Genomic DNA, 27,379 nt, shown 5'->3' with positions numbered 1-27,379 from the left:
TCCTGCTCCGGGTTAAAGCAATTTTACTGTAAACTCGAGCCACCTCGCCAAACGCTTGATATGCTGAAGTCACAGGGACCCGTGGTTACTGCAAGAAAAGCACAAAGGCAACTCCCGCGGGTCCTAAGCGGATTTAAGTGACAGACATGAAGTCGCAGGGATTTCTGTTTTTGAGGGGCGTTCGGATCATTGCCATCATTACCCGTGCGTGTTGGGGTGCGACCCTGTACCGTGCTGGTGCCGGGGATGGAACCAGGCAAGTAACTTAACCTTCCTACTACAGTGTGCGGGGGTTTTTCTTCAGTGTTGTTGGCTTTAACGGCACACCGGGCGATGCTGGGGGCTTCCTTCTGGCTCTGTGCTCAGGGGTCACTCTTGGGGTGGCAGGGAGCGAATGTGGTGGCGGTGTGCAAGACACGTGCTCTAGCCCCTGTCCCGTTTACGTTAGAAAACCTAAAACACAACCTGGAGCACACTATGTGGTCCAAACAACACTAAGCACGCTAAAGGGTCACTATCATCTGGGGGGAGGGGCGACTCGCTCAAGAAACAGGCGCCAGAGCCCCAGTGGCACGTCGTTGGCCCAAAGCGAGCGGAAACCAGCAAGCAACGAGGCCTGCACGTAGGAGCGAGGCGCCCGACACGGGAGCGAGGGCGGCCGAGCGCGCGCGAGGCCCATCAGAAGCGCAAACTCGCGGGGAGAGGGGCTCAGAGGCGGGGCTGGGGGCTCCGGGCCTCGCACGCGCCCGCGCGGCCGCCGCACTTCCGGGTCCGGAGCGCCGCGCCCTTTGACCCGGAAGGGGCCGCGCCGGCGCGCGGAAACGGAAGCGGCGTGGAGCAGCATGGCGCTGTACGCGGCGGCGGCGGCCGTGCTGGCGGGCGTGGAGAGCCGGCAGGGCTCCATCAAGGGGCTGGTGTACGCCAGCCGCTTCCAGGTAGCGGGGGGGGGGCGGGCAGGGGCGCGGTGGGTGGGTGGGGGGCGGGGCCCGTGGCCCGGGGTCTGACCCTGCCCCTGCCCCGCGCCGCGCAGAACGTGAAGCAGCTGTACGCGCTGGTGTGCGAGGCGCAGCGCTACGCCTCGGTGCTGGACGCCGTCATCGAGCGCGCCGGCCTCCTCCGCGCCGAGAAGAAGCTGCGGCCGCACCTGGCCCAGGTGAGGGGCCCCTCCGCCGGCGGGGGTGCGCCGCCGCCCCGTGCGCCGGGATCCCGCGGCTGACCTGACCGTCTCCGCCTGCGTTTCGTCTCCCCCCACCCCACCGTGCCCAGGTGCTCGTGTACGAGTTGCTGCTGGGCAGAGGCTTTCGAGGGGGCGGGGGCAGATGGAAGCCGGTGCTGGACCGCCACCGGGCGCGCCTGAAGGCCGAGCTGGCCCGCCTCAAGGTGCAGCGAGGTGTGAGTCGGAACGAGGACCTGCTGGACGCGGGCACCAGGCCGGGCGCGGGTGAGCCAGGAGCCGTTCGCGGGGGGCGGGTGGGCAGAGGATGGGGCGCGCGCGCGCCTGCCCGCCCGCCCGCTCATGGACCCTGGCCGGCCTCTCAGCCTCTCAGGTGCCCCGGTTCGTGCGCGTGAACACGCTCAAGACCTGCAGTGATGATGCTGTGGATTATTTCAAGAGACAAGGTTTCACCTATCAGGGTCGGGCTTCTGGGTGAGTGGGAAGCCTATCGCCCGGGCTGACCCCGGTATCTGGGATGAGAGGTGGGTGGTTTGGTCTTGCGGGTTTTCTAACCTTTCCACTTGCTCCCCCCCCATTTCTTAAACACCGATTTCTTTTTTTGTGTGCACCTCGTGGTGCTCATCGCTTACCCCTGGCTCTGCCCAGGGATCAAGTCCTGGTCATCTGCCGCAAAGCCCAGTGTCCTACCACTGTGCTATCCTTCAGGGCTGGCGCTGTGCCGGGGTTCCCCTTCTATTTCCGGTTCTGACAGCAGCAGTTTATGTTGTCAGCTAGGCAGCACACGGGTTTCTTCTCTCAACAACTTACTTCTTGTCTTTTTGGTGTGGTCATCCTAGTAGGTGTGAAGTGGGGGCTCTCCCGAGCTCATCTTGGCCAACAGGACCAGGTCTTTACTGAGTCTGAGGTCTCCCTTTCTGGATGCAGGGGCCGAGTTCCGGTACAAAGCTGAAGCATGTTTTCAGGCCTGATTTAGAGGTTCTGCTTTTTCCCAGTGCTCTGTGAGCTTTGGGCTTGACTGGCAGTTTTGCCCATCATTGTTACTGAGTGCTTGACAAGGGTAGCCTCTCCTTTTGTACGTGCTGAGGAGGTAAGTGGAGCAGCCAGGCCTGGACTGGGCACAAGTGGCACCGGGGAGTGAACTCCGCTTGCAGGGCAGGCGCTCTTAGCCCCCGCTGTCTTCAGAGGAACAGCTCAAGGGAGGTGCCATGAAACATGTCCCTGACCTGGTGTGTTGCCATGGCTCACTTTGGAGAACGTCCAGTGGTCTTCCCGCAGCCTCGAGGACCTCCAGGCGCTCAGAGGGAAGTGTTTTCTTCTGGACCCTTTGCTGTCAGAGCTGCTTGTGTTTCCTGCCCAGACTGATCTGCACGATCACCCGCTGTACCAAGCCGGGCACCTCATCCTGCAAGACAAGGTAGGGAAGGTGGCCTGGAAGAGGGGTGGGGATGGGGGTGGGGATGAGGCTGGGCTGGTGTTGCTTCACCCATCCACACCCCGCCAGGCCAGCTGTCTCCCAGCCATGCTGCTGGCTCCACCTCCTGGTTCCCAGGTCATTGACGCGTGCGCAGCCCCAGGGAATAAGACCAGTCACTTGGCTGCACTCATGAAGAACCAAGGGTGAGTCCAGTGGCTAGAGGAAGGGGGAATTCTGATGCAGCGACAGCCCCCAGCCCTCCCCCGCCCCACAAACCCGTTAGCTGTAGAGCGGCGGGAGGCGCAGTCTGCCCTTCTGGATGGGGGCAGTTCATTGGGTAGCCCCAAGCTAAGCTTCTCAGTGGGTTGAGGTGTGAGGTGTGACTTTTTGTCTGAGCGGTAGGGTGGTTGGCCAGTTGCCACCAGGCGCTGGTAGGTCATATGGCATTGTGTGCCCTGACCTGACACTGCACGTCACAGGGCTCTCTGATCACCGTGCCTGCCCTCTTCCCTAGGAAAATCTTCGCCTTTGACCTGGATGCCAAGAGGCTGGCATCTATGGCCACCCTGCTGGCCCGGGCTGGAGTCTCCTGCTGCGAGCTTGCTGAGAAGGACTTCCTGTCCGTGCCGCCCTCAGACCAGCGCTACCAGCAGGTCCAGTACATCTTGCTGGACCCTTCTTGCAGTGGTTCTGGTGAGAAGGCGGGAAGCATGCTCGCAGACCCCAGGATCTGAGGCCGAGTTTCTTAACCGTTTCTGACCGCGGGCGCCTTCCCAACCACCTTTCCTCCCTACAGCCTACCTGTTGGCTCCCTACTCTTGTGCTATGCCCCGCCCATTCACACGACTCTTACCTGTAGCCCCCAGTGGAGAAGTGGTGGTCTAGGCTACTCTTAAGGGGGTTGGGGCTGAGAATACTGTAGTCTTGGATGCAGGCCTGACCGTTCTTTAGCCCTGGACCAGGGTTCCCGTCCTGATGGGCAATCCTGTGCTGCAGGGATGCTGAGCCGACAGCTGGAGGAGCCTGGGGCAGGCGGGCCGAGCAGGGAACGCTTGCAGGCCCTGGCGGGGTTCCAGCAGCGTGCTCTGGGCCACGCGCTTTCCTTCCCCTCCCTGCGGCGCCTCGTCTATTCCACTTGCTCCCTCTGCCGGGAGGAGAATGAAGACGTGGTCCAAGAAGCCTTGCAGCAGAGTGCCGGGGCCTTCAGGTGCTGGGGTGTCTCCAGGTGTCTGGGTTGGTGGGGTGGGGGCTGCCCCTCCCACAACGGTCACTGCCCTTCCCCTCCAGGCTCGCTCCAGCCCTGCCCTCCTGGCCACACCGAGGCCTCAGCACCTTTCCGGGCGCCGAGCACTGCCTTCGGGCCTCCCCTGACACCACTCTCACCGGAGGCTTCTTTGTTGCTGTATTCGAGCGTGTGGAGGTGCCCAGGTGAGTGGTGGGGTCTGCCTGGGAGGGGCTGAAACATGGAAACACGGGGCGCAGCTGACTCAGTTTTTTTTTGTAGCCCAGACTCCCCTGCAGAAGTGCCACCTCCAGAGCGAGCTGAGCCTGGCCCAGCCCCAAAGAGAAGGAAGAGGCGTCGGAGAGCTGCCCCCGGAGCCCCACCCACAGGCCCCTAACACGCACCAGCCTCCACGGCCCACCCGCTGTGCTGAGTGTTCTGGCGACGACAATAAAGAGGCAGAAAGAACATGGTCTCCGACAGATCACAGTTTTCCTTTTTTATTCTTAATGACTTATCAAGGAGAGAAACCTCACACCCAAACACACGCCAACCAGACTCAACAGGAACCAAGTCTGCGGAGTCCTGGGCTCCGCCTGCCACTGGGACGGAAGCGCAGGTGGCCAGTCGGGTGTCCAGCCCCGTGCCCCACCTCCGCCTGTCCACTCCTGCCAGGTCTGTGGGTCTCAGGCCCCCTCCTCAGCTCACACAGTTCGGGGTTTCCTGTCCCCTGCCACCAAACATCTCCTGCCATGAATGGGGGAGGGCCTAGTTCCGTCCATGTCACATTATTTCTGAAGTAAGAATCCCCTTTCTAGGCCGTGTCCGGAAGGCGCACCAGTCCCTCGGGCTCTCCTCAGGCATAACTTAACTACAGCTACTTCTAGTCAGCATCTACACAACCGCCTCCTGAACCAAGCTTGAAGGAATTTAAAAGGCAATTTAGCTTAAATACAAAAATAAATTTTTATTTTGTTAAAAAATGTTTAAATAGTTTTTTCTTTTTAATTTAGACACACGCATTCATACTTCTCCCAAAGAGGATGGGCGTGGCAGCAAAGGCGCTTGGGGCAAGCGACTCACAGTTCAGAGCGTGGGTCAGCCACTTAGGGCTCCTAATGAACACTGGGGTCACGGGAGTGGAGGGACTCCTCCGCTCCGCCTGGGCCCCGTCCTGGGCTGCCAGCCCTGAAGTCCAAACACCATTAGCAAATCCAGGAGCGGGCCGCTGGCCGGAAGCGGTGCTCCTTCCTTGAAACAATAAGTCCGGCACTAGCAACATGCCGCCACTCATACAATTCAATTCTTCCTCCAAACTCGATTCAAAGAGCACTAGACATGAGCATCAGACAGACAGCAACAGGGGACAAGGCTTTAAACAGACAATCCTGGAGGGGCCGGTGGGGGGAGGAGGCTGCGAGCAGGGGCGCAGCCGGCGCCCGAGGACCAGCCCCTCTGGGAGCCAGGGCTCGCCCCGGGCACTGCCAGGCTAACAGTCTTGAGCCACCGGGCTTTTAGGGGCCAAACTGGCAGAGAGGCTTGGGGACCAAACACCGACTCTGATTTGGCAGGGGAAGGACCAGCAGGAGCGCCACCCACCGGGCTCTCCAAGGCAAAGCTAGGCTCAAGGTCATTCTGAGGAACAGATCCTGTGGAACCAGTGAGGGACCAAGCAGCGAGAAATGGGACAGCAGTCCCCTATAGGGACCTGAGAACCGCGTTTAATAGCCAAGCAAGGTAAAGCTCTAGGGACGCACCAGCCCCGCCAGATGCACACGCGACGCACTGGTCAGGCCTGGGCCTGCGACCCTCCAGCAAAGCTGGGTGGAAAGGGAGCCCCTAGCCGAGCTCTGACGTGGGCCCGTCAGGGACAGGTGGACACTATGTACAGGCGTCTCGCGAGTCCTCTCCAGCCTCCCCACTGGGTGTGGCTTCCCGTGGCCTCCCAGTGCCCAGGCCAGCGTCTGCTTGCTGCGGGATGATCTCGGCTGGGGCCACATCCCGGGACCGAGTGCTGGAGGCTCTTGCTCGCTCGGGGTAGGTGTCGGGCCAGGACTTGGTGGGGGGGGGGGCGGGGACTGGCCAGGCCGGGCCGCAGGGCTACTTTTTGCGCGTGTGCTGCCTTCGGGCCTGCAGCCGCTGTCGAGCCCCTGGGGTCTTGGATCCCGCACCGATGGAGAAGGAAGGGGCTGTTGATCCTGGAAGTTTAAGGAGATCGCGTCAGAGTGGCCAAGGGCTGAGTATTCCAGCAATAATGCGGTCAGCTGGTCTGGGAGGTGGGCCGAGGTGCCCAGCTGCACACTGGCTGTGTCTGCCTCCCGGCCCTGCCACACCTCACCCCACTCACCGAAGGGTCCAACTCCAACGAAGCCTTGGGCAGGTGTTGAGGACGCCCCAAAAGGGAGGCTGCTGCCCGCTGCACCCACCCCAGAGCCAGGGTTGCTCTGACCAAAGGTGGGTGTGGAGGTCCCTAGAGACAGAGCAGAGTCAAGACTCGGCCGGAGAACTCGGGGTGTCCACGAGCTAGGAGGGAGCCCAGGGCAGGGCTGTGCAGCCTGTGACTAGAGGAGCTCCCTATACAGCCCAGGGTCTCCCAAGAGGCCCGTCTGCTGCCGGGCCTGGGCCTGGTGCACGCACCCAGCCTCGGAGCTGGGCCAGGTTCTCTTCCGTCAGGGCTAAGACTCCTGTTGACCTGGGCTGCCCGCGAAACCTATCTCACCCCCACAGGTCCCCATCACGGACCTCAGCCTGTGCTCGGTGTTTGTCCGTCACTCTTGGCCTTTCCCAGAGCCACACTGACCCCCAGCAGCTCCCCGCCTTCCCTCCGCACACCCCCAGCCCATCCAGTCTACGGCTCTCGCGTCTTGTCCGGCACTGCACAGGGCGAGATACTGGCAGACGCCCCAGCACCCACAGTGCACCTGACAGTGCTCGCCTCCTTCCCCATACGGTCCAAAACTCGCACCCAACGCTAGCCAGGGCAGCCCAGACCGGCCTGGCCCCTCGGCCTGCCCCCGTTACTCCACCTATCACACACCTGCTGTCTAGTGCACACTTTTGGTTTTGTTTTTGGAGACTGCTCCAGCAGCGCCCAGCCAGGAACCTAGGCCAGCCTCGGGCACTATGGCTCCACCACCCCAACCACATCCCCTGTGGACACGGGGCCCGTGGCCCTGCGATGCTCCACAGCTCCCGTCTGGCAGTCCTGTCCATCCTGAAGCCTCCGGCGATGCCGCAGGCCCACCCTTCCAGCCCTGCTCCCCACCCAAGCTCACCCGCCCCTGCTCACCTCCAAACACAGGCTTGTTCTCGGGCGCGCTCGGCACGCTGAAGGCAAAGGGTGTGCTCTGGGCGGGTGCGGCCAAGGGGTTCTGGCTCAGGCCTCCCCCAAAAGGGGCAGTGCCGGTGGTGGTCCCGCTCTGTCCCGTTCCAAAGTTGAACGCCCCCGAAGTGGAGCTGGTACCAGCATTGGCCACACTAAGCCCGAAACCCCCAGTGGCCGCCGGGGCTGCTGAGCCCCCGAACGTGAAGGGTGACGGCGCCGTGCTGCCGAACAGCGAGCTGCTGGCTCCACTGCTGGGGGTCTGGGTGGTGGCGGTGCCGAACGAGAAGACAGAGGTGGTGCTGCCAAAGGCCGGCTGGGTGGTGGCAGCGGTGCCGAAGGTAGAGCCTGTGGGCTTGAGGCCACCAAAAGTATACTGGGTGGAACTGTCGAAGGTGGGCTGGGCGGGAGCAGGGGCTGCCGTGGGGGCGGGGGCTGCAGAGTTCCCAAAAGTGAAAGAGCTGCCGAAGCTTGGGGCCAGGGCTGGCTTGGCTGCCCCTTGGGATGTCCCGTCAGTGGCCCCAAAAGTGGGCTGAGGGTTGGCCGCGGGGTACGACGGGAGGGGGGCCTTGGTGCCGGAGCCAAAGGGAATGTTGAAGGTGGTGGGCGCGGCACTGCTGGTGGCCACAGCCGGGGCTGTGCTCAGGGCGCTGCCGAACCCCGTGAAGCTGGAGCTGCCGCTACTTGGAGTGGCACTGGGCAGGGACTGGCCGAAGGTAGCAGCCGTGGTGGCGGGGGTCACAGCCGGGGACTGGCCAAACTGGAATATGGAGCCCAGGGCAGGGGGGAAGCCGGTGCCGGAGGTAGCGGGCGTCCCGAAGAGGAAAGGCTGGGAGGAAGAGGCTGCGGTGCTGGTTGCGGTGGCGCTTGTGCTATTCGCCACGCTGGTCACTGTGCCCACAGTGAAGCCGAACAAAGGCTTTGTGGCCGTGGCCGTCGTGGTGCTGGCTGTGGCCACAGTCACCGCCGAGGAGGCGGCACTGGCCTGGCCTGTGAAGAGGGGGACGCTGGCGCTGGTGGGGGCGCTGGCGCTGGTGGCGGCGGGGGTGGGCACGAAGGAGAAGGGCGTCAGCAAGGGCGCGGATGGAGGCTGCCCCAAGCTGTCGAAGATGGGCTTGAAAGCGGGGGACGAGGAGGCGGTGGTTGTGGGGGGCGCAGAACCGGAAGAAGCTGCAGGAGCCGCCGGAGCCGTCGGGGCCGCCTTGGATGGGCTTGTGGGCAAGGGGCCTCCCACTTCGCTTTTTGGGGGGGTCTCAAAAATGGGCTTGAACACGGGAGCCGGAGACACCCCAGGAGCGACAGAAGCGGGAGGATTGGAGGGCGGGGTGCTCAGCATCCCCAAGAGAATGCTTGGCTTGGGGGCCGGGGAGGGGGCAGTGGTCTCGGCCGGAGAGGCCGCAGGGGTCTTGGTGGTCTCAGTGATGGGGATTGTGGAGGAAGTCGGGGTCAGCCCCAAGAAAGTGACCGAGGGCTTGGAGTCTTCAGAGGTGCTTGGGAGGGGTGCTGGTGGGGGCACAGCGAGCGGGGCCAGGAGACTGAGTGTCTTCGGAGGCGAGGGGGCCTCCGAGGTGGCCACAGTGGCAGCCCCTGCGGGGAGAGCAGAGAAGGGAGGGCTGAGCACAGTCGGGCACTGGCGCTCACCCAGCCCCTGAGCAAACGAGGACACGCAGGACAGTCCTGCCCTGGGCACTCAAGTCCAGTGACTTGCAGACGCGTGCCTCACCCTCTATCGCCCGCCAGGAGCCATGTCCGGGAGCCTGGGGTAGCCCTTGCCCCTCCTCCCCGCACTGCCACTGCCTGACTGAGGGTGGCCAAGCAGGGGTGTGTGCAGTGGCCCGGGTGGACCACTGTGTGGCGACCCTGCAGAGACCCCTCCCAAGGTCAGCACAGACAGGAGGCTCTGCACTGGCTCTGAGGAAGGGCCGGTGCCTGCCCCTACCCTGGCCACGCTGATGGAGACAGAACCAAGTGTCCACACCAGGGGCTCGGTGCCGACACAGGTTCCCTTTATGGTCACTGCCAGCAGGCAGTGCCCACCACTTTCTGGCCCACTTCCTGTTCCTGACGGTAGGGTGCTCCGGCAGCTGCCCACCAACCTGAGGAGGATGAGGGCGGTCCCGGGGAAGCCTGCATCTTCTTCAGGCTCTCCAGCAGCGGGTTCGGGTTTGCGCTGGCGCTGGGCTCTGGTAGTGGGGCCGCAGGGGGAGCAGCCTCAGCTGCGGGTGGCTTCAGGGAGAAAGCGGGCACGGGCACGGGCGCGGGCGGGTTTTCAGGGACAGAGCCCGGGGCTATGTCTAAGGGAAGAAGCAGAGCAAGGGCTGTCACGGCGTGTCCTGGCGCCTCTCAGCAGAGCACCCGCTGCAGTGGAGGGGGGTAGCTCCCGTAGGGAGGGTGGGCGCCCCCTTACCCGTCTGGTCCTCCAAGACCTTGTTAAACCACTGCAGAGAAGCTTTCTTCTCCAGGTCCAGGTCCTCGGCAGTGACTGAGTAACCGAGCTGGGGTGGCGGGGGCTGCCAGGAGGGAGAGCAGAGTCTGGGTCAGGAGAAGCCAGCGGGAAGCCAAGCCCAGTGGTGGCGGGACAGAGGGACAGGCCCTACCAACGTCAGCTGGTCCCCTCGTCTGGAGGGCAGCAGCTGGATCTTCCGCTTCCGCTGCCCGGAGCCGCCGGGCGTCGTGGGGGAGCTGAACGAGCTCTGTTTCTTGGAAGAGGCCGGGTCTGCAACTAAAGGACAGATGTGCTTTCTCCTTCTCTGAAACAGGCAGGCGGGTCTACCACTGGGTTCTTGGGTTTGTTTTGGGGCCAAATCTGGGCCGACAAGCTTCCTGCCCACTGCACTGTCTCTCCAACCCCAGTGCACTGTTTTTACATAGGAGTTTCCCCGTTTATCTCTGAGAGGTTTTATCCTCACTGCTTGAGATCTTGGATGGCATTAAAGATCATTTCTGTCAAGAGGCTAGCAAATGGTAGGACTAGAGCCACAGTACAGTGGGCAGGGCATTCGCCTTGCATGCGGTCGACCCAGGTTTGATCCCCGGCATCCCATATCGTCCCCTGAGCCCTACCAGGATTAATTCCTGAGTGCAGAACCAGGGGAGTAAGCGCTGAGCACTGCTGGATGAGGCCCCAAAACAGAGGCTAGCAAGTGAGAAGTTGCCCCCCACCGCCCAGGCTGACCAGCACACTCAGAGCCCTCCCTGCTGCCTCTGTGGCACAGTGCTCCACAGGAGTGCCACATGCAGCCCCTACAGCCTCACCCCGCAGCCCCAGCCCGTTCACCTTTTTCTCCCTGGGACTCCTTGTCTGTGACCAGCGGAGTTGAAGTAGACGGCTGGGTCAGTTCCTCTTCTCTGCGGGAGCAGAATCGGAGCGGGGTTCAGAAAGGCTTCCCGAGAGCTACTGCGTGCAAACTGCCCACACCCTCCTCACCACCCAGGGGTCAGAGGCTAACCCATCTTAGAATGTCAGAATAAGAAAGCAAACTCGACAGCAAGGAGGGATGGAGGCAGGTCAAAGAAGTCCCAGAAAAACTGTCCCACCATGCTGTTGCCATGCTGTGCCAACTGGGTAAGGAACCCGCCTTCCACATGCCAGCACTAACATGTTCAAACAAGCATGAAACATGCGTCTTCAAAACCCTCCTTAGAACTCGCTGCAGACAAAACTGCGCCTGAGGGGGTGGGGGTCCCGAGCAGGAGGTGCTGCACCAGCCCATGGGGATTCTGCATTAGAGGTGGACACTGCGTTGTCCCCGGGGCTGGATGTTTCTCCCCAACCTCCCTCCTCAGGCCACGCAGGGAATGTCGCTGCATTACCTCATCTTTTTGGCTGGCCTCTCTGGGGTCTGGGAGCGTGACGAGGCCGGGCTGGAGAAGGGTGACGAGCTGGGCCCTGTCCTCTTCCATAACTAAGAAGCAAACACATGGTCTGTGACTGGCCTCCGTCCACAATCTGGTCCCCGACCCACAGCAGGACTCTGCAGTTATCTGCAGAGAATAAAGTCGCTTCCAAAGAGAATGAAAACCTTTCGTATCCAAAACTCCGGGGAGGCCAGTCGCCACTAACTCCGGTGGGGGAGTCTAGAGAACACAACATGAGGGCGGGGCGGGAGTGACAGTACAGCAGGGAGGGCACAGGGTTGCCCTGGTTCGATCCTCGGTGTCCCATTCGGTCCCCCAAGCACCACTGGGGGGGGGGATTCCTAGTGCAGATCCAGGAGCAACCCTTGAGCATAGCCAGGTGGGACCCCAAAACAGTGATAACATCATGCTGTTGTATCTGCAGAAGCAGTAACCGGGCCTGCTCCTGCACCAGGGACAGGCAGCAGAGCGGCACGTGGGGCTGGCGCAGAGCAGCTGACTGTTCCCCGAGGAAACAACCCATGCCGGGCTCCGGGGAGGAAGGCCAGTAAGCCAACTCAGTCTTGCTGTCACTGAATTCTCCGCTTCACGCGATCTACTTCACTTCTGAAAACAGGCTGTCAGGACAATTATTTCCCTCTGCAGTGTTCCTGGGCTAGAAGCCGGGGTCTCAAGCCCACCCCCATCACTCCCGACTTTACAACATGCACGGTACTTGTTGTGGACGGCGAGCACACACCTGTCCCGTCTCTCGGGCAGAGCCCTTCGGAACAGTCTGCCTGCGGAGCTGCTGACGGGTGCACACGCCCGAGTAAGTCATCAATTACCCTCGCCACCAACATTTTCCTTACTGTGACGTTTTCAGGGACTGCATCCTAAGTGGAATGGTGGAATTTGAGGTAAATGGCAGGGGCCTGAGGACAGTGGCGGAGAACGTGCTGCAGAAATTTGAGACTGGGCGCTGGCCGGCTGACCTGAGTTCGATCCATGGCATCCCACAGGATCTCCCAAGCAACACCAGAAGTAATTCCTGAGTATGGAGCTAGTTGTAAGTAGTGAGCACTGCCAGTGCACCCAAAGACCAAAAAAACAAACAAACAAAAAAAAAAAAAGAAGAAAGTATCAAAGAAACAAAGTATCAAAGGCTCCAAGGCTCTGAATGGGTTTAGGGTAAGCATGTTCTGTTGTGTTCTGATCAGGTAAAGGATGAGAAACGACATACTTAGACAACAGGGGCCAGAGTGATACAGCATAGTGGGCAGGGTGCTGAGCCCCACCAGGAGTGATGCCTGAGCACAGAACCAGCAGTAAATCCTGAGCCCTAACCGGTGTTACCCCAAAACCAAACCAAAACAAAACAAAAAACCCCAAAACAAAACAAATATGTGGGTCTGGGTCTCTCACTTTGCTTTTTACATTTCACTTAGGGGGCTGGGGGGGAGGGAGAATTTGGTCCACACCAGGAAGTGATTGGGGTACTCCCACCAGTACTCAAAGGACCATGCAGTGTCAGGGACTGAACCTGAGTCAGCCACACGGAAGATAAGTGTCTTAACGTCTATACTAGCTGCCTCGCTGTCACCAACTATTAATTTTTAAAAAAAAGGGTGGGGGGCCAGGAGTGTCTCCTAGAGTGCAGAGCCAGGAGTAACCCAAGCATCGCCAGGTGTGACCCAAAAAGTAAAAAAAAAAAAAAAAAAAGAAAGAAAAAGGGTGGGGGGTATAAGTGATGCTTGGATAGCTCACAGGGCCAGAACGCAGGTTTTCCACGTTGCAGTCCTGGGGTTCATGGGGTTCAACCGTGGCACTGCAACCCTGGCACCACATCCCTGAAGGATTCTTTTTCCCTGAAAAGTGGATGGTGAGCCACATAATGGCTGTGGTCTAAATGTGTCCTGGAGGCTCGAGTGATAGTAAGTACAGCAGAGGGGGTGTGCCGGGCATGTGCCCAGCCCTGGTTTGATCCCTGGCCTCCCATATGATCGAGCAGAGCCTGGAATAAGCCCTGAGAAAGAAAAAAATGAAAAAAAAAGGAAGAAAGTATCTCTAAGGGTAGAAATTAAATAGAAAAAAAAATATGATGGGACTTCCAAAACTGTTAACAATATAATTTTGGAAAAAGAACCTCCTTAATCCAACAAAAGCTGAGAACAACTGCACCAAACACCTTGGGACACTGAGGTTACAGCCACTGAGTAAGCGACAGACGCCTGCCACTGCATCTGGTCGACATTCTAGTTGCTTTGGCTTTTTGTTTTGTTTTGGGGCCATACCTAGTGATGCTCAGGGGTCACTCCGACTGCACTCAAGAGATCATTCCTGGCAGAGCTCGGGGGACTCCATGGGATGTCGGGGACTGAACCCAGGTTGGCTGCATGCATGGCAAGCGCCCTCCCGGCTATATTGTCATTCCAGTCCCTCGACATTCTATTTGAGATTTTAGACAAGTGGGTGCAGTAAAGCATAAACTAACAATACAAAAAGGAGAAAAAATGGGGGGAAACGCTGGCACCTCAGCACATAGACACTGAAGAACATGCAGTCACTCAACACACACACACACACACACACACACACACACACACACACACACACAGACTCCAGGGTTAGTCCTGGCTCTGTGCTCATAAGGATCACTCCTGGAGTGGGGAGCCTATCCTGGCCATGTGAGAGGCCAGTGAACTACCCCATACTCTCTCCAGCCCCTAGCAAAACATTCTTAACACAGAAACCAGTTACACTGCTATGCAGCAAACAAAAATTTAAAGTTACCATTGATAACTGCATTAAAAAACGTACCTAGGAATAAGTTTAAGATACTGAAGGGCTGAAGCAATATAGTACAGTGGGTTGGGCATTGACTATGCATGTGGTCGATCTGGGTTTGATCCCCGGCATCCCATCGCCAAGCACTGCCAGGAGTGATCCTGAGCACACCCAGAAGTAACCCCACTGGGAATGGCCCAAAACAAGAAGAAAAACAAAGATATATAAAACACAGAAGTTAAAGATGATATAAGCATATACCATATTCATAAACAAGAAGAATCAATTCCGTCAAAACGCATATTTGCTCCAAAAGAGAACAAATTAAAGGCAAGCCCAACCACTGTCTCATCAAGCTTGTCTTCAAAGAAAGCTGCAACTTAGTCTAGAATTACATTTAAAGAAAAAGGAGGGCTGGAGTGATAGCACAGTGGGTAGGGCATCTGCCTTGCATGTGACGACCCAGGTTCGATTCCCAGCATCCCATATGGTCCCCCAAGCACCGCCAGGAGTAATTCCTGAGTGCAGAGCCAGGAGTAATGTACATCGCCGGCGATGTACATTAGAAGCAATGTACCTGTGCATCGCCGGGTGCAACCCAAAAAGAAAAAAAAGAAAAGAAAAGAAAGAAAAAGGAAAGAAACCATTGCCAGAGACACAGTACAGCAGGTAGGACACCTGCCTTGAAAGTGACTGACCCAGGTTCAATCCCCGGGACCCCATGTGGTTCCTGGAGCCCCACACGGATTGCTCCATGAGCACAGCACCAGGAGTAAGCCCGAAACACCGCTGGGAGTGTGCTCCCAAAGCAAACAAGTAGGGTTTCCAGTAAGAAGCAAGATTCCCTTCTGTCAGTTTCCAATATATGCCATGCGAATGAGTCTAGGTACACGTAAAGAAAAAGGAAAACAACAGTGCAATAGAGGAGACCATAACCAGACCTTCACACCTGTTTTTTTTTGAAAAACATTTCTAGATTATTCATATCAGTGCCTGTTGCCTGATTAACACTGCCAGCTTTGATGCATTCTGTTCCCACCTCACCACCAGATAAGGTCTCTTGGTCTCTTGGGTAACCGAGTATTTCAACACAGCAAGCACTTAGTCTCAACCCCTGCCAAGGTACACTGCTTCTAAACTTTGCTTTCTATGAAAGGAGACAATCATGTTCTGGCTGGTTCCCAGCCCGAGCAGAAGCTGGGCATCTCGGCCTGCCACGGGTGATCACTGCCCCTCTGCCCTCAGTTGGGATTATCAATTCCTGCTCTGTGAAGCGTGGCTCAAACTCACCCACCAGCCCCGGCTGCCCAAGCTGGGTGGGTGTGAGGGCCAGGGACGGGCGCCGGCTCCAAGGGACACTGATGCAAGTTGTCTGGCAACAGCACACATGCATGCCTGGAGAGCAGGCTCTATCTCAGAGAATCAGAATCACAAGAGCTTAACAGCCAGGTGTGACAGGCCTGTATTCTTTTACTACGTGTCCCGACAGTAATCAATGGAAGGAAAGGGTGACCACAGTTAAAAAAAAAAAACAACACGTGTATCTTACATACTGAAATGAAATAAGTATAAAAAGCAAAGACAAGCTTTCAAATATGACCTCAAGTGATCAAAAGTGGCAGTTTACAGAGAGACTACATATAGTTTGGGGGAAAAGAATAATAAAAAGGGGAGGGGCTGGAGAGATAGCATAGCGGGTAGGGGTTTGCCTCGCACACGGCCGACCTGGGTTCGATTCCCAGCATCCCATATGGTCCCCTGAGCACCGCCAGGAAGAAGTAACTCCTGAGTGCAGAGCCAGGAATAACCCCTGTGCATCGCCAGGTGTGACCCCAAAAGAAAAAAAAATAAAATAAAAAGGGGAATAAAGTGGAAAATGAGGGGCTGGAGCAATAGCTCAGCGAGTAAGGCGTTTGCATTGCATGTGGCTGACCCGGGTTTGATTCCCAGCATCCTATATGGTTCCCCAAACACCGCCAGGAGTAATTCCTGAGTGCATGAACCAGGAGTAACCCCTGTGCATCTGTGCATTGCCGGGTGTGACCCAAAGAGCAAAAAAAAAAAAAAAAAAAAAAAGTGGAAAGGGAAAAAGGAAGGGTACAATATGGAATGAAAACAGATGAACTTTGAATTCTGTGTACTGCTTATGTTTTGGGAAGCGCCTAAATGATTTATATATAATCCTAAGTAAATTTATATATAATTAAAAACAAACTATGGGGGGGGATACAGAAATGCCAAATGTGACACAGCGTATCAAATAGACTTTGTTACATTACCACACTGGTGGTTTAACCAAAAACAATTCATAATACTTTAAAATGAAATAAGTATTTGCCTGTACATTCCCAATATCTATAGAAGGATATCAATTCTAATGACAAAATAAATCACAATTTGAGTGGAGGGTGTTTTGGGGCTATACCCAGCAATGCTAAGGGCTTACTCCTGGTGGGCTCAGGGGAACCAAACTCAACCAGCGTGCAATGCGAGCACCCTAGCCACTGCACTATCGCTCTGGCCCCCCAAGAAATTCTTAATCTGAATTCAGTCTTAACTGTTAATGACAGTAAAGGCCCTCCCGTTGATCATCGATTTGCTCGAGCGGGCCCAGTAACGTCTCCATTGGAGACTTTGTTGTTACTGTGTCTGGCATATCGAATACTCTCAGTAGCTTGCCGGGCTCTCCGAGAGGGGCGGAGGAATCGAACTCGGGTCGGCCATGTTGGCTGCGTGCAAGGCAGATGCCCTACCCGCTGTGCTATCGCTCCAGCCCGTTAATGACAGATCGTGTCTATTAAAAGGAATCAGCATTTTTAATGTAAAAATACATAAAAAACAGAAAACCTAAGAAACGAGGCCTATACTTCTGCCATCGGATCTTCCTGAAGAGTGTCACCGAGGCCTCCCACCCTTCCCATTGCCACGATGCCCATGGTCACACACATGCTTAGTCGTGCTTGTTGGGTCACATGCCCGCCTGTGTGCTGGAGGTAGCACACCTGTGGCACCAGGGATCCAGAGGGCTGAGCCACAGGGCACACATGGATGTGTGTCCTGGTGGCCTCATACTCCGAGCCGCCCCAGGCAGCACGCACATCTCAACTCTCCTCGAGTTGAGAGGCGCCTCCAGAGAGCACTTTCGACTGACAGGAACCAGGGCTCCTCAAAAAAACAAAACAAACAAAGAAAAAAATAGGCTTCAATCTGGGTTGAAAATACATTAAAATAGCAATAATTTTTTGGGCCCAAAACAATATATCTATTAAAAACAACCAGGATCAACACATAATTACCATTGGGTGATTTACAAAACCAAAAGGTAACAAGAGCAGAACCAGAGGACCAGGGGCTGAAGCGATAGCACAGGGGGGTTGGGCGTTTGCCTTGTATGCGGCTAACCCGGGTTTGATTCCCAGCATCCCATATGGTCCCCCGAGCACCACCAGGGTAATTCCTGAGTGCAGAGCCAGGAGTAAGCCCTGAGCATCGCCAGGTGTGAACCAGAGGACCAGACAGACACCACCTGAACTCCGCGATCACTATCAATCTCACCAAAGGGACGCAACTGGACCTCGCGTGCTCCTGATGAGCAGCCAGGGAAGGACACAGCATCACCATGGATAACTACTTGGCCGCGACAACCAACCATGGATCTGAACAAGCCACAGCTTCTGACCGCCCATGTACCAAGAGAAAGGGGGACAGGCTCATGATGACACCCCAACAACGCAAACTAAACACAAGAAATGCCACAGAACAAAAGCATAGACAGTTTCAAAAGCATAAAAACAGCAGGAAAAGACAGAGCAACCATCTGTAACAAATTTCTGATTTCTTAGCCCAAATAAATGTAGCACAATAGTCTGGAACAAGGTCAATTAGAACCTAAGTGACATTAGTTACCCCTGAAGAATGATTCTGTTCTAAAACAATAGCACTGAAGCTGTCAATTTTTTTTTTTTTAACGTGGGGCTGGAGAGAAAACTCAACAGGCTGGAGTACATGTTGGCACAGAGTGACCTGAGCTGCTCCCTGGCATCCACGGTCCTCCAAGTACCACCAAGGGTGGGTCCCCACTGGCTGAAAATATACACAAGTACTTACAGATGAAAAGGTGTTTCTAATCTGTTTTAAAACGCAATAGCAGTGGGGACAATAGCAGTGGGGACCGGAGTGATGGTACAGTGGGTAGGGCATTTGCTCTGCACATGGCAGACCCAGGTTCAAACTCCAGTATCCCATTTGGTCCCCCCGAGCACTGCCAGGAGTGATTCCTGAGTGCAGAACCAGGAGGGTAAGTCCTGAGCATTTCCAGGTGTGGCCCAAAAACCAAAAAGGGGGGGAACACCCACAAAAAAACCCACAACAGCAAGAATAAACCCAGGGAACTGATGGCACTCTAATGTTAACAACTTAAGTCCAAGGTCACTCATTGTGTGTGGGTGTGGGCGGACAGCAGGATGGTCCCAGAGGTGCTCAGGAGGCCCTAGGGCCTCATCACTGTAATGCAGGGACTAAGGACACAGGGAGCTAAGGCCGCCCCGAAGTGTTGGGGCTCTCAGGGTTGCAGTGATGCTACCGGGAGCTGTGATGGGGCGCAGATCAGCTTTCTCTCTTCTGTGTGTATCTGGCATCTGAGGTAAAAGATCTACAGGGAAGAGGAGGAGGCCACTGTGGTGCATGGCTGAGGGGCAGGGCGGAGGAAGTTCTGAGAAGTGTCCTCTCATCTCCAGTCGCTTGCAGCCCTGATCATCTTTCATTTAAAAAGCTGTAATGGGCCAGAGCGATAGGACAGCGGGGAGGGCACTTGCCTTGCACGGGGCCAACCCAGATTCGATTCCTGGCATCCCATATGGTCCCCCGAGCACCGTCAGGAGTGATCCCTGAGTGCAGAGCCACGAGTCAGCCCTGAGCACCGCCAGGTGTGGCCCCAAATGAAAAAAAAAAAAAAGAAAGGAAATAAAAGAAAATGCTGTAACAGTCTTCTGGATTAACACCTCAGTATGTTCTTCCCCTCTATAATCTCCCTCCATCTACACGTCCCTCAGAGCTCTGGTATTTCTCCAGTGCGCTCTGCACCAAGTGCCCATCTGTTCAAGACACTGACTGCAATAGGTACTTTCAAACATCCTCTTCAGGGGCTGAAGCCATAGGACTGCTGAGGGTGCCATTTTGTATACACCCAACCCAGATTTGACTCCTGGCATCCCATATAGTCTCCCGAGCACTACCAGGAGTGATTCTTGTGTGCAGAGCTAGGAGAATGCCCTGAGCATCATCACGTATAACCCAAAATCAAACAATGCTGCCCTCCTCCCCCTCCGAAACTCTCAAAACAAAACAAAACAAAGCAAAAAATCCACTTCAGCAGCTGGAGTGATAGTATAGTGGGTACGGTGTTTGCCTTCCAGACAGTCACCTGGGTCCCCCGAGCATCTCTCTGAGTGCAGAGCCAGGTGTAACCCCTGAGCATTGCTGGGTACCCAAAAAGCACCCCCTCCCCCAAAAAATCCACTCAGTAATCTTAAAAAGTAACTGTTTTCTCATTACCCTACCTGCTGTCCCATCTCTCCAAGTTCCAAGAGAAATAGTTTAATCAAGTTATCCACACCAGTCCCTAAGCTGCTGAGAGGCAAGCAAGAGTGGCCTGAGTGTGGCCGGCTTGGCAGTTCTTTGTGCTTCTACCAGGACAGGCACCATCTGGGGAAAGCCACCTTCCTCTTCTGGACGGAAACCACTCGCACCACAGTTCTCCCTCTGGGTGGATTTGTTCCACCTATTGCAATTTTGTGACAACCACTGCCTCCGGCCCTCTGAAGTTCTGGGCACACCCCTTGAGCTTTCCCAGCTGTGCTGAACTCAGCGAGACCCCACAGAGGCGGGGTCAGTGAGGCAGCAGCCCACTGTGTCGCCAGCCCCGAGCCCGGCATACCTGCGCGTGGCCGCGGGTGGAGCTGTAGGAGCTGGTGATGGCGTTGCGGCTGGAGCTGGGGATGCCGCCCGTGCAGGTGCTCGCCAGGGAGCTCAGCGACGACGTGCGGGAGCGCTTGTTCAGGTGGTCATCCGCGCTCTGTGCCACGAGGCCGCGCTTCAGAGACCCCGGCCTGGCAGTTGGGAGGACAGAGGCGTCAGAGAAGGCCCATGCCCGGGCACGGAAGCTGGCCTTCTTTCTCAAAAACATTTTAGGCACCATGATTTACAATTTGGTCACCCTGTCAATGACAGAGTTTCCTGAAAACAACACCCCACTCCCTGGCATTTCTCATTTCCTTGCCATGGTGCAGTTCCGTTCTGCAGTCACAACAGCTTTCTGAAATCAATATGGAACAGGGAACCACGTGCCTGCCTTGTTAGCAGTAATGTTTGACAATACATATCTGACAAAGTCAGGACAGGAAAGCAAATACTTGAAATTTAAATGTAGGCCTTCATTTGAGGTTTCTAGAAAACACACATTACAGTGACCAAAACATTCATCAGTAGTCGCCTGGGGTCAGGATGGGACTAATCAGGGCACCCAGGGCGAATGTCAATGGCCAAGGGTGGATGTGCTCCTGTGACCTCAAGAGACATGAGTCGAATCTCATCGAGCTGTTTACTGAAAGTTTGTACTGTGTCAGTTAAACTAAGCTGTGCCGGAAAACAGAGTAAGGGCCAGAGCGACAATACAATAGGTACAGTGATGGCCTTGCCTTGCACACGGCTGACCAGGGTTCAATCCCTGGATTCCCGTGTGGTCTCCCGATCACTAGGACTAATTCCTGAGTGCAGAGCCAAGAGTAAGTCGGATATGGCCCAAAAAACAAACAAAATTAGAGTTAAGAGGAAACAGTGACTTTTGGAAAGCATCCAAATGCAGCCAGCTCCCCTGCGTCTCTGCAGTGGGATGGAGGGGCCTCTGCCAGTGGCGACACCAGCTGTCTCCGGGAGGACCCCAACCACAGGGCAGCTTATCCCTGCACGTGATAAAAACGGTCTCCCTAGCTTTCACCATGAACCCTGCCTGCAGCTGGACCAAGCAAACTGTATTCCATTTGCGCCACCACTATCCTTCAGTTTGAGAGAAGACAATCTTACTACCCTTGAGATTTTTCTCCTTGGAGCTATGCTTCAGAGGTTCCCAAACACAGTTTGAAAACTGATCCTCTTTAGCAAACACAAAGTGCCCATGGCCCCCTACTGCACCCAAGGCTACTACACCCAGCTGGATGCCAGGGGTTCCCTGGGGCAGAAGGGGGTAGTACTGTCCACTTTGGAAACGCTGGAGGTCGGTCCTCAAGCATGGGTAGGCAGCCCAGCGCTGACGGGCTCCCGGTGCCTCCAAGCCCAGTTCTGAACTTTCTGGCCCAGGGAGCCAGGCCAAACAGGCCAGAAGTGGCCCACGGGCCCCTTGAGGACTGCTTGAGAAGATCCCCCGCTGCCCAGATAACCTGCCTCCCAACATCTTAGTTGGTCCCCTCAGAATGAATGTTGGTTTGCCTGTCCTCTCTCACGAAGGGCGTCCCGAACCCAGTAAGCACAATGGGCAGCCCAGGGCTCATGGTTTCATGGTTTGCAGGGACAGCCTGCACAGAGTGGGGAGAACTCGCGCGGCCCTGCGACCTGCAGGGACACACGGACACACTCCTGGGGCTTGAGCACTCTCCCGAGCGACTTCCCAGCCAAAGCTTCCTCCGATGTTGTAACGCACAGAAATCAGATGGTTATTATACTTCACATGCATCTGACCCGCTGCACAAACCCTTCTTTTCATATACTTATTAAATATACTTACCAACCCTCTCAATCAAGCACATATATCTTGCCCTGATAATGCAAAACTGTTTTACAGAATCAGGCAATTCCCTGCCAACAAGGGACTCCAAAGTAACCTTCCCTGGCTTTTGAGGCCTGCACCCCAACTAAACAAGCAAGGTGTCCACTCAGGGAAGACCTGCTAACAAAAGGCCAGCGCCGGCCTTTTCCAAAAGTGGCTCCTCCCTCGGATGGCCCCTCACTTACTTAGGCACGAATGCGGCGGGGACTCCATTGGCTACCAGAGGCTCGAAGGCCGAATGGCCACTCCCGCTGCTATCGTGGCGCCTGCAGGAAAGAAAGCTCTTGTCAAGGGCAGGGGTGATGGGGGGGTGGTGGAATGCTCACCTTGAACACGGTCAACCTCGGTTCAATATCTCCCACCCCAGATGGTCTCCCTGCGCCCTGTCAGGAATGGTCCCTGAGCCCAGAGCCAGGAGCAAGCCCTGAGCACCACTGGGTACGGCCACCCGCCTCCAAAAGAAAGTTTCAGTCAAGTGCAATGACTATTTCTCACATACTGCCAAAACCTAATATTATTTCTATGGCAGAAACCTCAGGTTGACAAGGAAAGAGTTCCTTCAAATACCAGATTCTGAGAGCTAAGTTTATTCTGAGACTGTCCTGGTTCCAAGTATGAAAATGACTTAGAACTTCTGGATTAGTTTAATGTTAGTTATCTTCACACTGTTACTTAGAATCACAAAATGAACACGTCACAAGTCACACATTCAACAAAAGCAGGGCAGAGAGCTAGTACAATGGGTAAGACGCTTGCCTGGCAAGCAGCTGTCCTGGGTGTGATGCCCCGCACTCCACAGGGAGCCCTGAGTAAAGCCGGGTGGGATCCAAAACCGAAACAAACCACAAGCAAACAAACAGCACACTGCAGGGACTCCCACACATCTCCCAAGTGGCCGAGTGTGTAACTTTCAACCTTTCAACACCTGCAAACTGGCGCTGGTCTGGAAGTGGCAGTCGAAAACCACAGCTCTAGAGGTTCCTATGGAAAGTCAGGGCAAACCATTCCCTACTGCACGGGAGAAATATGCCTGCACGGCAAGCGCCTTACCCGCGGTACTATCGCTTGGGCCCTGTTTGTTGCAACTTCTATTCACTTCTCCCCTGTCGGTACGAGGGCAGGGGAGACAGCGCAAAGGGCTGCCCACATGCTCTGCATGCAGGAAATTTGCTTCAACTACCGGCAAAGCACAGTCCCCGGGAAAGCTCCAAGCTGGGAGTGGTCAAAATCAAAATAATCTGAAACCACCCTGCTTACTTTATTATCCTTTGTTTTTGTTTTGGGGCCAAACCCTGAGGGTGTTCAGAGCTTACTCTGGCTCTGCCCTAAGGAATCACTATGGTGGGCATAGGGACTACCTGGGGTGCTGGGGATCAAACCCAGGTCAGCTGCATGCAGAACAAGTGCCTTACACGCTATGCCATTACTCTCAGGCCCCCTGTTTAGGCAGGTCTTTTCCCTTCAAGTTCCATGAGGACTGGCTCAGTCACTGCTTACCCAGAGAGCCAGAACAAGCTCTGGCACACACGAGGGTCCTCAGTACTGAGTTTAAAAGGTAAGTGCAGGGCCAGATAGCTTAAAAGCTAGCTGGAGCGCATGTTCGGCATGAGTGGTCCAGACTCAAGGCATAGCATTTCCCCCGAATTCTGCCAGGAGGGGCCCCCAAGACAGCAGGGAATGGGCCTGAGCGCCAACAAATGTGACCTCCACCGTCCTCCAAGAATGGGAATGCCCCCCACGCTCCTTTTCAGGGTCACACCTGCTATGTTCAGGGTTTACTCCTGGAGGAGCTTGGGAACCACACTGAAGTGCCAGGGATGGAGGCAAAGTCGGCTGTGTGGAGGCCGTCCCTGGCCACAAGAGTAGGAACTGGAAACCGTAAGCCACAGCAATTCTGTACCCCAGTGACCGCCAATCTCTTCTTTTCAAATTCAAGAAATGAAATGTTTTACTTCATTTTCCTCACGTGAATGGAAACAAATGGCCAGAGAGGTAGTACAGGGGTTAGGCACTTGCCTTGTGAGTGATCCTGGTTCAATCCTTGGCAACACATGGCCTCCTGAGCACAGAGCCAGGAGTAAACCCTGAGCAACGCTTGGTGTGGCTCAACACCCCCCTTCTCCCCACCACCAAGTAATGAAATTGGTTTTATGGTAAACAGACCATATTCTAGTCTTCACTTAGTCAAGCATTTCTTTCAGCATAACTATGAGACCCCTCTGGGTATTACCCAAACAACTTGAACACCAGTCTGCAAGCATTCCTCCTTTCTCAAAAATGAAACAGGACGGACCAAAGCAACAGACCAGAGGGCAGGGTGCTTGCCTTACATGAGGCCGACCTGAGCTCAATCCCTGGCATCCTGATGGTCCCGAGTACCTACAGGAATAAATCCTGAGTGCAGAGCCAGGTGTAACCTGTGAGCACCACCGGGCATGGCCCCAAACCAAAACCAAACACAAATAAAGGAATAGGACTGAAAGTACCACAGGCAGAGCACTTCTCAGCACACATTACCCAGGTTTGACCCCACATATGGTGCCCCAAGCCTGCCAGGAGTGATTCCTGAAACTAGAGTCTGAGTAAAGATGGGTCTGACCCTAAAACCAAACAACAACAAAAAAATACAACAGAGTGTTATTAGATGAGGATGACAATGGCTACAGTTTGCTGTCCCATCTCTATTTCCAGGGGATTATTGAATGTATTCACCTGTGCTGTGGAGAAATAAAGAGAATTACAGCCTTTTGTTAACCAAACTTTTTCCCCCAGAGGAGTTGCCCTGGGGCCTGAGGGATAGGGCCCTTTCCTTGCACCCGAACCTTGCCAAAAAGTGATCCTGTAGTCCAGAGTTGGGAGTAACCCCTAAGCACTGCTGGGTGTGACTCCAATGGGGGGGGGAGGGGCTGTTACCTTCTTTTGTTTTCCTGGCCCTCGGTGAATATATGATCTTCCTCCTCCACGGTCCTTTTTTTCCTCTCTCTGAGAGCATTCAGTACAGTCTCCTTTGCACACGGGTCTGGAGTATTACTTGGCGGAGAGGACAGTGGCGAGCTGATGACCTGCTCTGGTCTGCAAAGACAAGAGTCCAGCATTAAGGCCTGCAGTTCCCTTGCCCCAGAGCACTGGCTCCAGTCACTGGAAATGAGGAGCCGAACCACAAGCCAAAGAAACTGCCCTCAGGCAAGAAAACTAGTCTAGTGCAAGCACGTGAAGCACAAGTCAAAAACCAAAAGAATGAAAGGCGTGTAGGGGTCTCTCCTTTGAAGAAGCAGGGGTCTCTTCTTTCAGGAACTACTCACAGCGAGGACCGGGCCAGCTTGCTGTCAGGAGGTGCAATCCTCACCGTGACGGGGCTGCACACCATTTTGGAATTCCGAGGGGAGAGCACGGTCTTCTTGTGATAACCATTCCAGCACACTGTGGGCAGGACCCCCAGTAAGGAGTACTGGGCCTGCTGGATTGGATAGTGTCTTCGAGGTGTAATTACAAATCGATTTGATAAAGTCCCGCTCTCCCTGCAGAGAACAGAAGACAGGTGATGTAAACGAAGAAGCAGAAAAGAAGTGAGGCGCTCGAGAGCGGGTGGGTTCAGCTAATTTGCAGAGAGCTCAAAGCAGCAGAGGGCACACTTTTGAGGGCGACCATACCCTAGGCAATCTACCAGTGAGCGGACACAGCGGCAGCATAGCAGCAGCTGGTGAACAGCTGTCCGAATGTGGACACCAACCATTTGCGAGAGAAATGGGAAAGCGGCCCACGCGCAGGTGAACTGCGGTGAAAGCATGTGGATTAGGGACTGCAGGGTGGAACCCACAAGCAACCATTAGCCCAGGCCCAGGATCAAACACCTTAAGCCCTGAATAGTTAGTTAGTTCCCGGCCACACAGAGAGCTGTTTCTCACGCGCCCAGCCCTAAATAAAGCACCCAATTTGCATACCCGTACTGGCCATGAACGTTGCCTTTTTACTAGGCTCAGCATCTCAGCCTGGCACCAACCATCCTAGCTCACTCACCCACCTCACTCTGGGCTTCTGGGAGGACAGAATCCCGGGACGTGGAAACAGCAAATACGAAGGGCTGATCGGACTCAGCATGGATCTATTACTTTTACCAAACCTTTGTATCCCCTCGCATAACTGGGCTTTGGGGGCAAACAAATAAATAAAAAAGTCTCTTTCATTCGGTCCTTTCCTGCAGTTAAGTCTTCTCCAAGAGGCCCTTCTTGCAACCACCTCCTCCTGGGGCTCGGCTCATTCATAATTCCCCAACGGGGTCCAAGACAAATCCACGGATGTCTACATACACACACACACACACACACACACACACACACACACACACACAGCGAACGCCACACACAGCGAGCCCTCCCCCGGAGTGAGAGGATCTTCAGCCCCCGGAGGGGCAGTTCAGCAGCTCTGCAAAGCGTGCTGGAGATCGACCCGGGACGACGACTGGCCGACAGTTCCAAATCCCGCCAGCGAGGGCCCGCCCGGCTCTGTCACGACCTGGCTGGCCCCAAGGCGCTCGGGGGTCGCCGGCCGCCGACCCGCCCCGAACGCCGACCGCGGTGGGGCCCAACGGCACCGCGTCCACCCGCTCTTCGGGGTCCGGGGACGGAGGGTTGGGGGGGGGGGGGCGTGAGCGCCAGGGCGGGCACGCAGCGCGCGGGCTTACCGGGGCGAGAGCCGGCGGGCGGGCCGGAGCGGCGAGGGCCGGGAGGGCAGGAGGTGCGGGGCGCGGGCGGCCGGGGGCGCGGGCGGCGCGGGGCGCGTCGGGGGGCGGCGGCCCGGCCGCTCCCGCAGCTCCCGGGCCTCGGCGGCGGCGGCGGGCGCGGGCGGCGGCGGGGGCCCCGGCTTGCCCAGGTAGCTGCCCATGAGCAGCAGCTCGGCGCGGTCGGGGCCCTCGAGGAGGCTCCGCGGCTCCAGCAGGCTGCCGTTGGCCGTGGCCTGGGCGAGCGGGGCCCGCGGGCGCCGCGCGGGGCGGGCGGGCGGGCAGGCGCGCGGGGCGCGGGGCTCGCCGCTCAGTCCCCACCAGGCCGCGGTCGACCCCACGGCCAGCCAGGCCAGCGCGGCCAGCGCCGGCACCAGGTACAGCGCGAGGCCCAGCAGACACAGGCCGGCGAGCGCCGCTCCCGCCGTGCCGCCGCAGCCCCGGCCCCGGCCGTCCCGGCTGCTCGCCAAGGGGGGCCGCCGCCGCTCGCCTCCGCCAGCCGCCGCCGCCGCCGCCGCCGGAGACATCGCGGCTCCGCGCCGCGGAGAAGACTTAAATATCCCAGCGTGCACCGCGCCGCGCGCCGCGCCGCCGCGCGCGCTGACGTCACGCCGCGCGCCACCGCGAGGGGCGGGGCCGCGGAGGGAAACGCCGTCGCCTGGCAACGCGCTCCGCCCGCCCGCCCGCCCGCCGGGCGGTCGCCAACGGCTGCGGCTGCGGCGCGGCGGAGCTCGGCGGTGCCGCCGGGATTCCGCACGCCGGGGCCCGCACGCGTTCCCAGGGGAGCCCATGGTGGCGTGAGGGGAGAAGCTCCTGGGAGGGAGAGAGGGTCCCGGGGCCGACCCAGGTGCCTTTGGGTGCACCCCCACCCCCCAAAAACCTTCAATCCATCAGCCAAAGCCCCGGAGGGTGCATCCCAGGGGATGGATGCACGCGCGACTGAGTTAGGAAAGGAAGGGGTGGGGGGACGTTCGGGAGTAGACTGGAGCAGATAAAGCCATTGAAATGATCCCGTGTAGGGGCTGCAGCCAAAGTACAGTGGATCACGTGCTTGCCATGCATGCAGCCGACCTAGGTCATCACG

The 27,379-nt window shown here is 56.6% G+C and overlaps 3 protein-coding genes across 4 annotated transcripts in view; 1 reads left to right on the top strand and 2 right to left on the bottom strand.

Moving 5' to 3' along the window:
* Window positions 1-27,379, bottom strand: part of CCL26 (C-C motif chemokine ligand 26) — a 185,248-nt gene that overhangs the window by 21,729 nt on the left and 136,140 nt on the right. The window lies entirely within an intron of this gene.
* Window positions 841-4,225, top strand: NSUN5 (NOP2/Sun RNA methyltransferase 5). Its single transcript, XM_056108258.1, has 10 exons — window positions 841-935; window positions 1,031-1,153; window positions 1,267-1,441; window positions 1,540-1,648; window positions 2,453-2,591; window positions 2,679-2,794; window positions 3,106-3,284; window positions 3,588-3,798; window positions 3,879-4,019; window positions 4,096-4,225. The coding sequence occupies exons 1-10, from the start codon at window positions 843-845 to the stop codon at window positions 4,208-4,210; spliced, it is 1,401 nt and encodes a 466-aa protein (XP_055964233.1). The 5' UTR covers window positions 841-842; the 3' UTR covers window positions 4,211-4,225.
* On the bottom strand, window positions 5,749-26,822 carry POM121C (POM121 transmembrane nucleoporin C). Of its 2 annotated transcripts, none has more exons than XM_056108253.1 (13): window positions 26,260-26,822; window positions 24,881-25,096; window positions 24,492-24,650; window positions 21,764-21,844; window positions 19,695-19,866; window positions 10,949-11,040; window positions 10,413-10,483; window positions 9,733-9,857; window positions 9,543-9,645; window positions 9,232-9,429; window positions 7,103-8,722; window positions 6,161-6,283; window positions 5,749-6,011 (listed from the first exon to the last, which is right to left on the bottom strand). In XM_056108253.1, the coding sequence occupies exons 1-13, from the start codon at window positions 26,820-26,822 to the stop codon at window positions 5,914-5,916; spliced, it is 3,621 nt and encodes a 1,206-aa protein (XP_055964228.1). In that variant the 3' UTR covers window positions 5,749-5,913. The 2 variants fall into 2 exon arrangements, with proteins under 2 accessions (XP_055964228.1, XP_055964229.1); XM_056108254.1 differs by having other exon boundaries at window positions 9,733-9,851.

This window comes from Sorex fumeus, unplaced genomic scaffold (assembly GCF_029834395.1).
Source record: "Sorex fumeus unplaced genomic scaffold, SorFum_2.1 ptg000199l, whole genome shotgun sequence".
Lineage (NCBI taxonomy): Eukaryota > Metazoa > Chordata > Mammalia > Eulipotyphla > Soricidae > Sorex > Sorex fumeus.
This window is presented reverse-complemented; position numbering and strand designations above follow the sequence as displayed.

Coding starts and splice junctions, on each gene's coding strand:
- POM121C (XM_056108253.1), bottom strand. CDS start 26,822: ATGTCTCCGGCGGCGGCGGCGGCGGCGGCTGGCGGAGGCGAGCGGCGG. Junction 9,646..9,732: donor GAGGGGACCAGCTGACGTTG/GTAGGGCCTGTC, acceptor CCCTCCTGGCAG/CCCCCGCCACCCCAGCTCGG. Junction 9,430..9,542: donor GGTCTTGGAGGACCAGACGG/GTAAGGGGGCGC, acceptor TTCTTCCCTTAG/ACATAGCCCCGGGCTCTGTC.
- NSUN5 (XM_056108258.1), top strand. CDS start 843: ATGGCGCTGTACGCGGCGGCGGCGGCCGTGCTGGCGGGCGTGGAGAGC. Junction 3,285..3,587: donor CCCTTCTTGCAGTGGTTCTG/GTGAGAAGGCGG, acceptor CCTGTGCTGCAG/GGATGCTGAGCCGACAGCTG. Junction 3,799..3,878: donor CAGAGTGCCGGGGCCTTCAG/GTGCTGGGGTGT, acceptor CTTCCCCTCCAG/GCTCGCTCCAGCCCTGCCCT.